General features: G+C 35.9%; 2 protein-coding genes across 2 annotated transcripts; both read right to left on the reverse strand.

The window, feature by feature from the left end:
- Positions 1–474: 474 nt before the first annotated feature.
- On the reverse strand, positions 475–1,413 carry OR4F58B (olfactory receptor family 4 subfamily F member 58B). Its single transcript, XM_001501798.4, has one exon. The coding sequence runs from the start codon at positions 1,411–1,413 to the stop codon at positions 475–477; it is 939 nt and encodes a 312-aa protein (XP_001501848.4).
- Positions 1,414–9,547: 8,134 nt separating this feature from the next.
- On the reverse strand, positions 9,548–10,403 carry LOC100071955 (olfactory receptor 4F3/4F16/4F29). Its single transcript, XM_067053849.2, is given in 3 exon segments — positions 9,548–9,687; positions 9,690–9,731; positions 9,734–10,403. Coding segments are annotated over 3 exon segments (852 nt in total).
- Between the last annotated feature and the right edge of the window lie 4,249 nt (positions 10,404–14,652).

Genomic DNA, 14,652 nt, shown 5'->3' on the forward strand with positions numbered 1-14,652 from the left:
AAAGGATATCAACCAATTCAATGCAGGGAAAGTTCAACAGTGAAAAGTCCAACACTGAATTATTGAACACATTCTCTGTTTGGCACCTTTTGAGGGATAAGACAATTGGAAGTGGTGGATTAAGATGATAATCAGTTTTGCTTTGAAAAATTTTATATAGTAATTATAAGGACACGAGCAGAAAGCATTTCTTAATTTATCAAAAATAATCAAGATAAAAGTACCACACAGAGATATCACGAATATTAAATAAAATAATTTACATAAAACATCTAGCGGAGGGTCTGAAACACAGACACCTCCTATGTTAGCTCCTTTATCTTTATCAGTTAGGGTACTAGAGACACACAGCAACAGGGTAAATGCCTAAATGTAATCAAGTACAAAAAATTAATAGAGACATAAAATTTCAATGACTTTATTTTTTCCCTTGTTATTGAGGGTAGAGCTAGTTTTTCTTAATCCTTAGAGTATTTAGGACATCTTCCTGTAACCCACAAGCTGATGGCAGAGTTTCTTCATTGCTGCCTTCATCTCCTTGTTCCTGAATGTATAGATGACTGGATTCAGAAAAGGAGTGAGGACTGCATCAAAGATAGCAAAAAACTTGTCCAAGCGTGATGAGGGGAAGGGCCATGTGTAGAAGAAGATCAGTGGCCCAAAGAATAAAACCACCACGGTAACGTGGGCTGACAAAGTGGAGAGGGCCTTGGTTAAACCACCTGAAGAGTGTTTCCAAACTGTGACCAGAATGAAGATGTAAGAAATAATCAGTATGAAGAAGGAGCCCACGGAGATGAGTCCACTGTTGGCTGTGACCATGAACTCTAGTCGATTGGTCTCTGTACAAGCAAGTTTAATGAGTTGAGGGAGGTCACAATAAAAGCTGTCCAATATATTAGGACCACAGAAGGGCAAGTCTACAACAAAAGCCAATTGGGCCACTGAGTGGATGAGGCCAAGGACCCAGGCTACAGCCAAAATCAAAATGCACATTCGTGGGCTCATGATGGTCAGGTAGTGGAGAGGCTTACATATGGCAACATATCTGTCAAAGGCCATGGCAATGAGCAGCACCATTTCTGTGCCCCCAATAGCATGAATAAAGAAGATCTGAGTTATACAACCTGTAAAAGAAATGGCTTTGTGTTTCCTGAAAAGGTCATAAATCATTTTGGGGGCTGCAATAGAGCAAACCCCCAGGTCAAGAAAAGAGAGGTTGGCCAGTAGAAAGTACATGGGAGAGTGTAAGTTAGGGTCAGCCCTCACAGAGAACACAATGAGGAGGTTTCCCATCATGCTTGCCATGTAGAACACAGTGGAAAAGAGAAAAAGAAGCAGCTGGATCCCCCATGAATTCGAGAGACCTAGGAACACAAACTCAGACACCACAGAGTGGTTGGCTCCATCCATTTCCTCTGCAAATGGAGGTGACATAAATTTTACCTGAAATAGATAGTAAAGAGAAAATCAACTTTTTGGGGAGTTACTGACTGCATGAGTTTCAAATCTTAAAGAAAAAATATTGCCTTACTTCACGCAGCCAAAATACCTCTAATATAACCCCTTAAACAGTTTTTGGAGAAAATGGGCAGTAACACATTGCTAAAAAACACCGCTTCTAATTCACCAGTCTCCCTAAAATTACCTGGGATTTGATAAGAGAAGATTAGGCAAAATCTTCTGCTGAATCAAAAGGTTATGAGAGGCAGACTAGGAATGCCCTGGAGTAACACAAAAGAAGAAAGAGGAAATGGAAATGAACTCAGTGATTTCTCCCTCACAGTTTGTTACTCATGCCCATGGAGATTCCCAAACCTCAGGCAATTTCTGATGACTTTCATTTTCCTTACTTCTTTGATTGCCTCCTACATGTAATGCTACCAGTCTCTTAATACTGACTCATGCTTAGCCTCATGCTATTGCAGTTGTATCAAATAATATTCACCTTTTCCTCACAAGGAGAAAAGTTAATGCAGAAACTTTAAAGGTATCCAGCTATTGCACAGCTCAAGGATTGGAAGTGATCACAAAGCTTGAGCTGTGACAGCATAGGATAGAGTAAGGACAAGCCAGAAAAGAGATTTATGCTGCAAAATCTGAGCATAGATGAGCTAATGCAATGTAGCAAACAAAATCCTATGTGATTGATATTTGCAGATCATTGTCCACACCATGTTCACTCTTCACTGTTCATGAAGTGGTGGAAAGAACGGTGCACTTGGAATCAGAAGAGTTGTGATGAAGTCCGATCCCTAAGTCTGTGGGAACTTGAGTAAGTTCATCTCCCATCCCTTCCACACTTGACTCACTTCCTTTCTTTTCCATTTAAGAAAAACATTTTTATTGCAACAAAATATACATAACATAAAATATACAATTTTAACCATTTGTAAGTGTACAGTTGAGTGGCATTAAGTTAATTCACATTTTTGTGCAAGCATCACCACCATCCATTTCCATAACTTTTTCGTCTCCCCAAACTGAAACTCTCCACACATTAAACAACTCCCCATTCTCCTTTCCTCCAGCCCTGTACCTCATATAAGTGGAATCACACTGTATTTCTCCTTTTGTGTTTGGATTATTTCACTTTGCATAATATCTTCAAAGTTAATCCATGTTGTACCATGTATCAGAATTTCATTTATCTTTTTTTATTGAGATATAATTGACATATATTATATTAGTTTTATATGTACAACATAATGATTTGACATTTGTATATATTGCAAAATGATTCCCACAACAAGTCTAGTTATCATCTGTCACCATACACAGTTAGAATTTTTTTCTTGTGATGAGAACTTTTAGGATTTACTCTCTTAGCAACTGTCAAATATGCAATACCTTATGATTATTCAATTGACTTGAACTCAGTTTGATCATCTGTAAAGGGACTAAGGCAGGTGATGCTATGTAATCCTTTCAAGTCTAAAGCTTCTGTGATTTTATAACACAATGCTAACCCAGTATGTAATGAAGTTCATCACAATGATGGTATTCTCTATATTAGACTGCTACCACATTCACCATCGTTTCCCTCATCTGAAGTTGGTGATAAGTCCCTTATCCCATAGAAAGGCCTCTCTTCATATTAATCTTCCTCTTTTCTAATTCCTTTTGCACTATTTATATGACTCATTTGGCATATTATTGTAAATTTGCTATATCATTTATTTTTCCCTTTATCATAAACATCTGTAATCAATCAACAAACATTTACTAAATGCCTACCATGCATAATGCATTGTTCCAGGACACTATAGACTTAATGAAGTAGTAAAGTACTCATTAACCTTAAGACTTTTAGCACTCACAAAAAGTATACACAGTAAAAACTGTGCTATGTAAAGAATGTCTAATAAGTAGTATGATTATAGAATATTTGAAGCAGGAAAGATAGCCATGAGCCAGGGTATCAGGGCTGTCTTCAGAAAGAAATCAAGACCTATGGTGCACTTTAAGATATAGATGTAGTTTATTTGTATACGTAGCTTCATATCTGAGTTTAAAGAATTACTGAGACATAATCAGGTAACATCTCCCAGTCTGGAGCAGTGGTTGATGAGCTATCTATGGAAAAAATAACACCAAAAACCACAGAAAAAACCAGTGGCTACTATGTGCAAGACACCACAATGACTCCTTTATGTGTACTGTCTTACTTGATACAAAAGCCATGAAAGCTGGTATTATTAGCTCCTTTTTACAGAGAAGGAAATTGAGACAAGGAGAGGGGCAACATATTATAACAGTAAGTGGTAGAACTGATATGGATACTCTGGTCTGCCTCTTAACCAGTATGTAAAGAACACTTTGCTTTTGTCTCACGACTCTGCTTGTAGGATACACCTTAGTCCCTTTCTGGATGCCCCACGTTCTACTCTCAGCAATCTGGGAAGATCTAAGTGAGCGAGAAGGAAGCTTGTCCTCAAATATTCATAAGCGTCTGTATCTCTTAAACTACTTCAAATGCATTCATAATTCATTCTGGACGTTTAAATAAGCATGGTAGAAGAAGCCAAATCTGTATAATACCTGCATCTCAGAGCATCTTGGTTGAGTTTCCAGATCACCACTGTCTTGATCCACATGAATTCCTTTAGCTTCCTATAGAAGAGACAGTTCTCACTAAGCTCTAATTAATAGAGAAAACAAAGGTGCTCTGTTTCCAGGTCAAGAAATGAAACAAAACCTAGAACTAAACCAAGTCAGATTCCATTCCCACTTACAAGGTCGCCTCCTAACCATTCTGATTCCCCTTTTTAGATCTCAACCTTGGATATCAATGGGTAGAAAAAAAAAAAAGAAAAGAGAAAGACTTGAGTTTATTTGTATTGACTCTTTCTCATTAAGCTAGATGAAAGCTACATCTGTTGGACAAGGTAACATTTACTTCTCAACAAAACAATCCAGTCACCAGAAAGATCTATTCAATACTGGCCTTTGGGGACTTCAACATTGTACACCGATAGCCCTAAGCTAGTTCTGTATTTGCCACCAACCCACTCATTTAAGGACCTGGTATGTGACTGCTTCCAAACAATTTGACACGTTCAACCTTCCCTTGGTTAAAACTAGCATTACTTCATGCACAAATAGCTATAAAAATGCTATTATTGTAGGAGAAATGGCTAATTGGCACACAGGAGAATACTGACCAAATGATACTGCGGAAACTTGAGATCGCCAACATGAGTTCATTTATCCAAGGGAATTGTCACCCAGAATCCTGACAGACCAATAGAGGAAGCTATTAAGAAGTCACAAAAAGGAGGAAAAAGAGATCAAAAAAATTTTTTAAGAAACACCATTTTCTTTCATACTTTGAAATATTTATCTTCTGAGTAAGGTTAAAGAAGGATTTCCAAGGAATATAATTGTATTACATTTATACTAAAATCAACTCCAATAAAGTACCTTGGCAGGTAAAACAGAAAACTTGATGGAAACCTTCAGGATGGTTTCGAGTCTTACGTTTAAGTCTTTAATCCATTTTAGGTTGATTTTTGTGCATGGTGTAAGGTAATGGTCTACTTTCATTCTTTTGTGTGGCTGTCCAGTTTTCCCAACACCATTTATTGAAGAAACTCTCCTTTCTCCATTGTATACTCTTGGCTCACTTGTCGAATATTAGCTGTCCCTAAATGTGTGAGTTTATTTCTGGGCTCTCGATTCTGTTCCATTGATCTATGTGTCTGTTGTTGTGCCAATACCATGTTGTTTTGGTTACTATGGCTTAGTAGCTAAGTGAAATAAATCAGAGGGAGAAAGTCAAATACCATATGATCTCACTCATAATTAGAAGATAAAAGCAATGACAAACAAACACATAGCAACAGAGATTGGATTGGTGGTTACCATAGGGAAAGGGGGAAGAAGGGAGGACAAAAGGGGTGATTAGGCTCACATGTGACGTGATGGACTATAATCAGTTTTGGAGTGGGGAACATGATGTAATCTACACAGAATTCAAAATATATTATGATGTACACCTAAAAGCTATATGGTATTATAATCCAATGTTAGTCCAATAAAAAAATAAATATTAAAAAATATATTAAAAAAGAAATCCCTGGGATGCATGTGTATGTGTTTTAATTATTTGTAAAGTTATTCTTCTCTACAATCAAAAGCTAGCATGTACATAATTCACATCGAACTGTTTAGGTATAGATTCTATTACATGATCCATAATACTTTTAAGTCAGAATCAACTGTAGTGTGTTAGACTTGGTTATAGATTATGAATTGGAAGTTTTAAATTCTATGCAAGTTTGGCCAATAACTCACCCTATCGCTTTGGATAACTCACTTGATATCTCTATAGTATTATTTCCTTATTTGTAAAATGAGCAGGCTATAGAAAATGATTTTTACAGGCCCTTCCAGGTCAAAAGCTTCCTATGTTACATGCAGCTGTAATATTCCCATTGATTCAAGGGAGAAAGGTAAAGAGTACAAAAAGAAGAGACAAACATCAAAGAAAAGGTATCAGATAGTAGGTCTACTGTTGCATATATGACTTAGCAAACAAAAGAAAAAATTTAGAAGATAAATACAATTAAATCTTGGCACATTTTTACTAATTATAGAAGTAGCAAATGCAAATTGTAAGAAATCGTATATCTGTTTGGTGAGAAAGAGAGAGAGAAAAAAAATCTTTTTGTATTATGTACAGCCCTATAACTGCCCGACTAACTCCACTGGCTCATAGAAGTAAAGGGGAAAAAAAGCTTGCACAGGCAAAGAAAAACAACTAGCTAATGAGAAAAAAATCCTGTTAAGCTAGAACACATTTCCATTCACTCACTGACATGAAACTACCACAAAGAGTTGGTGCAGGAAAAAATATACCGCATTTTAAGAAGTCAGCAGCTAACAGAGTAGACTTTTAAAGTACTCACCATGAAAAGGAGAAATAAAGGAAGAAAGGAAGGAAGGAAGGAAGAAAGAAAAAAGAAAGCAAAGCAAAGCAAAGCAAAGCAAGAGTACATTGCCCCTAGAAGCTAGGAACACGGGGGAAAGAGAATAGATAGTGTGAGTCTATAGTGCACAGGGCAATATGCCCTCGTGTGTGGAACATCATTCTGCCTTACATGTGAGGTAATTTTTTAAAGACAGATATTTAAAAACAAATTAAAAAAATTAAAAATGAAAAGAGCCAGCACGAGATCTACAAATTGAAAAAAGGAAAATAAGCATGAAAACAAACGGGAGAGAAAAGACTCCAGAAAAATATTGCCACAAAGCAGATCAAATTCGGGACCAAATATTTCACCATGAATTTTTTAAATTTACGGGATTGATCAACTGTAGAAAGACATAGAGATTTAAAAGCTCAAAAAGGTATGACAGAAAAAGAGATTAAATATGAACAGACACATCTCAAGATGGAAATAGAAGGAAACAATTATTCATTACTGATAGTAAGGTAAAATTGGAAAGAGACTGGGGAAAGAAACCACTGCTGAAACACACCAGGAGAGAGATAAAGACACGCATGAGAACCCAATGAAATGGAAATAAATTAAGAGATTAAAAGGTGTAGAGAAGTTATAGATACGGAAGATTCAATATACAGGTCCCTAAGAAACACAACAGAAGAGAACACATCTCTGAGGCTACCACTTGAGAAGACTTTCCAGAAAGAAAAGACTTGACTTTCCAGACTAAAAGAACACTCCATCCGAAAACCAAAAGCAAACAAAAAACACTAACACAAGATGTTCGAGAAATAACATTTGACAAAATACAACACATTTTCTTGATAAAAACTCTTAGCAAACCCGGTGCTCTAAATTGGAAAGAGGTAGAAAGCTGTTAAACTTGAAATTTATAAAAGAATCATGGAAACTTTGAATATGTATTGATTTGAATGAAAATGAAAATGGTTAGGTCAGTGTTTAAGTTTTTAAAAAAATCCTCCTCATTCAGGAAGACAATTAGTAATATGAATCAAAAGCCTTAAGGTTATGGCTGCTCTTTGCTCAGTAATTACATATCTAAGATTTTGTTCTAAGAAAATAATCAAAAAAGTGCACAGTGGCGGGGCTGGCCCCGTGGCCGAGTGGTTAAGTTCGCGCGCTCTGCTGCAGGCGGCCCAGTGTTTCGTCGGTTCGAATCCTGGGCGCGGACATGGCACTGCTCATCAGACCACGCTGAGGCAGCGTCCCACATGCCACAACTAGAGGAACCCACAACGAAGAATACACAACTATGTACCGGGGGGCTTTGGGGAGAAAAAGGAAAAAATAAAATCTTTAAAAAAAAAAAAAAGTGCACAGTGATGTATTATAGCACGTTTCCCATTAGTAAAATTTGATGACTCGCTATATGTTCAACAAAGGAAAGCTCATTTAAAAAATTATAGTACAAACTTCCAGTTATAAAATAAATAAGTCCTGGGAGTGTAATGTACAGCGTGGTGACTACAGTTAATAATGCTGTAGTGTATATTTGAAAGTTGCTAAGAGAATAGATCTTAAAAGTTCTCACCATAAAAAAAATTTGTTAACTATATGTGGTGATGAATGTTAACCAAACTTATTGTGGTGATCTTTTTACAATACACACAAACATCAAACCATTATATTGTACACTGAAACTAACATAATGTTATATGTCAATTATATCTTAATAAAAAATAGGATGAAAAATTTTAATACACAAAGGCAGGAACTACAAAAGAGGAGTGTCAGCACATCTTTCCTCAGGCTTCAGAGGATCTGATCTTTCACCTGAGATTCACCAGCAAATTTGTGTGGGGAAGAGGGTCAAAATTTGTCATTAATTGCAGCCTTGAATATTACTCTTCCCATCTTTTCTTAATAATCTATTACTGCTGCTGGTCATTTGGATGCTCATAGATGGCAGGCCAGTTTCACAACAAGTCCCCCAACCTACAGGTGAATAATAATGCCTTCGCTCCACATCTGCTGCTGTTCATTTGGTAACTCAGAAAGAAAAATGAGGTACACTTTGAATAGTTATTTATACCATTTCTAGGCTGTATATTTATTTGTCAAACTAGTTACTAGTTGTATGTAATATATTTTATCACATGAAAGTTTAATATATTTTTCCATTGTAGCTTTCTATCTCCAGTTTTGTAATAAATTTTCTTTTGTAGTATCTACACTTTGTATTTACTTTTAATTTAGCTACAAAGCTGGTTCACATAATGTAGAAATCTTCTGTATTTTTATTCGTTTTGTCGTAAACCAGTGTCATCTCTTTTAGCTCCAAAATATTCAATCCATTTATAATTTTTTAATATGCACATAGTTTTCTTTGCAATATAAAAACAATCAATATAGTTTAGGAAGTAATTGTTGTAAAACTAATTATCATACACACTGAGTGGTGTAGGAATTCATATCTTCTGGTCTCAAAACATTTGATTAATTAATAATTTTAGAGTTTCCTGAATTGCCACTCTATGATTTATCCCAAATTTCACTTTTCAATTCTACCAAAATCTAAAACCCTTAGTACTAAATAATTCTGAGTGTGGATTGGCAAATCCAGATGTTAGAAGCCTCAAATTCTTAAAGCTACCCAGGCAATTATCTTCATTTTGTTTATTCTTCCAGGTAAATAGATACTGAAAAACTCAAAGGGCATGCATAAACAGTACATATGTAGATTAAAAGAGATGTGTCTTTGATATTCACTACCAAAGAAAAAAGTATCCAACATTTTGTTTTAAAGGAAAACGTGCCCAGATGTGAGATTTCAGCCTTAACCAAAGTCTTCAGTTGTAAACAAGGACACTACCTTCCAAGGTTGAATTCACTCCTCCTCAATATTTTTAGGATCCTTAGAGCAAAGGTCCCTATGAAAACCAACCAGATCAGAACAGAGACTTTGAGGAAAGATTTCACAGTAGCTGTTGAAATCACTAACTAAATTGAAAAGATTTGTAAAGAATGTAAAGAGATTAATTTCCAAGGGTAGTCAAGATGAATCTGAATTTCTTTCTGAATGAAAGAACTCTTCCTGAAGTTAAACACCTTGCCAAATAGTCTTCTCATTGCCACCTTCATCTCCCTGTTTCTAAATGATAGATAATGGCACTCATAAAAGGAGTGTTAAGGGCATCAAAGACGACTAAAAATTTATCTGTGGGTAGGGCAGGGAATGGCCACACATAGACAATAGTGCAAGGACCAAAGAAAAGATCACCACAGTGATGTGAGGTGAGAGAGTAGAGAGGCCTCGGATGAACCACCTAAAGAGTGTTTGCGAACTGTGAACAGGATGAAGATGTAAGACACAATCAAGATGAAGAAGGTGCCCATGGAGATGAAACCACTGTTGGCAGTGACTGGAGACTCCAATCTATTTGTGTCCATACGTGCAAGTCTGATGAACCGAGGAAAATCACAGCAAAAGCTATCCAGTTTTCTGGGACCAGAAAAGAATAAGTTTACAACAAAAGCCAGTTGGGCCACAGAATGGATAAGTCCAAAGGTCCAAGCAACAGCCAAAAGGGAAAGGCACATTCTTAGGCTCACTATGGTCAGGTAGTGAAGGGGTTTACAGATAGCAATGTATTTGTCATAGACTTTGACTACGAGCAGCACCATCTCTGTACCACCAACAGTGTGAATAAAGAACATCTGAGTAATACAGCCTTTCAAGGAGAGGAGTTTACCTTCTCTGAAAAGGTCATAAATCATCTTTGGGTTTGCAGTGTTGGAAACACCTGTGTCAATGAAGGAGAGATGTGTCAGCAAAAAGTACTTAGAGGAAAGTAAGTGATGGTCTGCCGTGATTGTGAGCACAATGAGAAGGTTTCCTAGCATACTTGCTGTATAAAATACTGTGAAAAACAGAAGAGGAAGAATCTGAATCTCCCAGGAACTGGAGAGTCCCAGCAACAAAAATTCAGACATCGTTGGGTCATTTCCTCCACCCATCAACTTCGTGTGCGAGAGTGACCCTGAAGTGACCTGAAGAGCATAAGAGGGTAAAAAAAATATAATTTTTAAGTTGAAGGAAGTCTTGGTTACAGAGTGACACAAATGTGAAAAACTTAAAGATCGTCTTGCCATTTTACACAGTCGCTTAGAATGTACATAGTACAGGAATCACAGGAAACCAGCATCAGAAATTTTTCCTTGCCTAGATCTTTGGTATTACTGAATCATATGCCTCAAATTTAGTTTGAGCTTTAGTGTACTATCAAGAAATGAAATTATAGGCAAAGTCATCTAAGAATTTAAGTAGGAGCACATCAGGAAATAGAGAGACTTATGCTTCCTAATTTCTACATGAAATATGCCACAATGAAAATATGTGCAAAAGGCACAGAGAACTGTCTGGCAAGGTGCTCTAATTTATTCTTTCTAATGGCTGCATAATATTTATGGAGTGGATATGCCACAATTTGTTTCCTTCTTTCCCTATTAGTAAGCATTTTCCTTTTTTCTAGTTTTTTCGCCCTTACAATGCTGCAAATAAATATGTGTATACATACATTCTTGTGTATTAATGATTTTCTTTCTATGTCATAGATTCCCAGGAATGGGATTGCTTGGTCAAAGTACATATATTTTTAATTTTAGTAGTTTTGCCTGATCGCTTTCCAAAAAGGCTGGAACAACACGTATTTACACAGGAATAAATTTTAACCCTTTTTAAAATTGTTGCCATTATAGTGGGAATAAAGTGATAGCTCATTGTTACTCTAATTTTTTTCTTTTTTTTTCTGGGAGGAAGATTGGCCCTGAGCTAACATCTGCTGCCAATGTTCCTCTATTTTATGTGGGATGCTGCCAGAGTGTGGCTTGATGAGTGGTGCCATGTCTGTGCCCAGGATCCGAACCTGTGAGCCCCAGGCTGCAGAAGCCAAGCCCATGAACTTAACCACTACACCACTGGGCTGTCCCCTTGTTACTCTAGTTTTCAAATTTCTAATTTCCAATTCTGTGACCACCAATAAATTTGAACATGTGTTTTCTTGCAGTTTGAATTTGCTCTTCTGTGAATTGTCTATTCATTTCTTTTCCCATTTCCTACTGTGCTGTCCTTTTCTTGTCAATTTGTAAGTTTTCTTTTTATATTACAGATATTAAACTTTTGTCATTTGTTACATATTTTTTCTAAATCAATCATATTTTAATTTTGTTTATGATGTTTTTTGCTATACCTAAGTTTTAATTGTTATATGATTAAATACAACTATTACTTATTTTATAGCTGTTGAGTTTAGTCTTAGTTAAGGTTGTACTAGCTCCTGGATCATATGTATACACCCTTAGATTTTCTTTTTTTTTTTTTTTCATTATTTTTTTTTTTTAAAGATTTTATTTTTTCCTTTTTCTCCCCAAAGCCCCCCGGTACATAGTTGTGTATTCTTCGTTGTGGGTTCCTCTAGTTGTGGCATATGGGACGCTGCCTCAGCGTGGTCTGATGAGCGGTGCCATGTCCGCGCCCAGGATTCGAACCAACGAAACACTGGGCCGCCTGCAGCGGAGTGCGCGAACTTAACCACTCGGCCACGGGGCCAGCCCCTTGATTTTCTTTTAATATTTTATTATTTTTTGTTTTCTATTTAGAACTGTGCTCTGATATTTTTGCAAATGTTTTAAAATATAAGTCCAGTTTTAATTTCTTCCAGATGAATAGGATTTAAATGGCACCACCATGTGTTAAATGATCCATTCTCTCTGTACTAAATTTAACTACCATTTTTGCATTATACTGAATTCTCAGATATTTTGGAATCTGCTTCTGAATTCTTTATTCTGTTTCTGCTGATATATTTGTCTACTTCTGTAGAAATATCAGCGTATTTCACAATGAATTTTTGCTAGTCACTATGTCTGATAAAGCAAGGCCCTCCTTCACTGTTCTTATATTTCATATTTTCTTGGCTATTGTTGAGCATATATTATTCGATATAACCTTTAAGGTCATTTTATCCAATCCTCCCCCAAAATTCTGATAGACCTCTGATTTGAATTGCATTAAATTTATACATTAACTTTGAATGAAGTAGCATTATTATGATGGTCTCTTCTCATCTAAGAACATAGTTCACCCATCTAGTTGTTCAAATCTTGTTTCATGTTCTGCAATAAGATTTTGGTTTTTTTCATGTATGGTCTATGCTTTCTTAGTTAAAATTATTCCTATGTGTTTTATAGCCCTTTTTCTTGGCATTATGGATGGAACATCTTTCCTTTTTTCTATTTCAAAGTTCTTTTTGCTAGAATGGAGGAAATATTTCTTTTTGTTTGTTCTGTGTAGCCATATTCCTACATTCTGTTATTGAGTATAACAGTTTTTTACTGAAATGTCTTGGGTTTTCTAGGTTTATAATAATGTAACCAACAAAAGAGATAACTTTTTTTTGTATTCAATTTTTGCTGTTTAAACATCCTTAGTGGCACTAAACTCTCCTGGTAGTCTTAATTCTCAAACTGCTCCTTTCGTCATTCCCTGGTTTTTCATCCTTTGTTCACTGTATAAATAATAACATTATTTATGATGTTACCTTAGTCTCTTCTTTTAATAGGCTTTCTTTGTATTTGAGTCATACCCTTCCCAAAAGCTTGACCACTGTGTGAAAGGCAATATATGTGAAAAGGTCTAGTAGTTTTGTTAGCATTTAAATGCTAGTTGAATCTGAGTAGGTATGTCATTAATCTCCTAATTCTATCCTAAACAATATAGTCATATTTTCCATAGCCTACCAAGCATTATCAGCTAGATGCTTATATATTAATCTTGTGCATGTGAAATTTCAACAGAACTCATAATCATCTACTCCCCAATGCAGCTTTTCCTCCAGATCTGTTATATATAATATTACAAACATCTCATCCATCCCGCACTTCTCAAATCTTCCATTTGCTTTCACTAACCATTAGCAAAATCCTACAATGCAGGGCAACTGATTTCTCCCCATCTAATCTGAACATGACCATCAGATTACTTTCCTAAGTATCACTTTGATTATATCAATATAATTGCCTCTGAAAGCACAAATTCCTAACTTAAAATATGCTGCTATAATTTGGCTCCCTACCATCTTTCATGAATGTTCTTCCTCTGTGCTCCTACTTTCATGAAAAGTTTATTCCCCCTTAATACCATCTGCTCCACCATCCCTCAATGACTTCCTTCTTAATTCCTTGCAGTCTGACAGCTGTCCCCTCCACCTTCTTAAAACTGGCGTCCTGAAGATCACGAAATACCTCAGAGTAGCTAACTCTTTATCCTTATGATCTCTCTGCATCATTTCATACTGTTCACCATTGCCTGCATTCTGAGAAGTATTGTAGATAGTGGGGTGTGCAAAGACTCTGTTATCTCTCCCTATTGGTAATGTCTATTCTACAGGCTCGATCTAAAGAAGATAACTCTTCAAATAAGAATTCTAACTAGAGTCGTTAACTTAGAGAAAGACTTCAATCTTTGCAGGTTAGAGGTCAAGGAGCAGATCATCCCTAAATACACAATGCAAAACTCAACTTTATATTCAAATGTGTAAATTCTAAAATCTGCTTTGGGCATCCTGCTGAATGTTTCAAAAATGATTTTCTACCCTAAAGAATCCATCGGAAAACTATTAGAAATATTCAAAAACTGCAGCAGAGTTGCAGGGTACAAAATCAGTTTACAACTTACAAAAATTAGTTGTATTTCCATACACAAATAACAAACTAGCAGAAAGAGAAGTCAAGAACAATCCTACTTACAATTGCATCAAAAAGAATAAAATATCTAGGAATAAGTTTAAGTGAGGAAATGAAAGACCTATACAATGAAAACTATAACATTTTTGAATGAAATCAATGATGACATAGAGAAATGGAAAGATATTCCATGCACATGGGTTGGAAGAATAAACATAGTTAAAATGTTCATACTACATAAATCAATCTACAGATTCAATGTAATCTCAATCAGAATCCCAGTGACATTTTTCACAGAAATAGAACAAAGAATCCCAAAATTCATAGGGTGAAACAATAGACCAGGAATAGCTAAAGCAATCCTGAGGAAAAAGAACAAAGCTGGAGGTATCACAATCTCTGACTTCAAAATATACTACAAATCTGTAGTAATCAAAACCGTATGGTACTGGTACAAAAACACAACACAGATCAATGGAACAGAATTGAAAGAACAGAA

Source organism: Equus caballus, chromosome 1 (genome assembly GCF_041296265.1).
Source record: "Equus caballus isolate H_3958 breed thoroughbred chromosome 1, TB-T2T, whole genome shotgun sequence".
In the NCBI taxonomy this organism is placed as follows: Eukaryota; Metazoa; Chordata; class Mammalia; order Perissodactyla; family Equidae; genus Equus; species Equus caballus.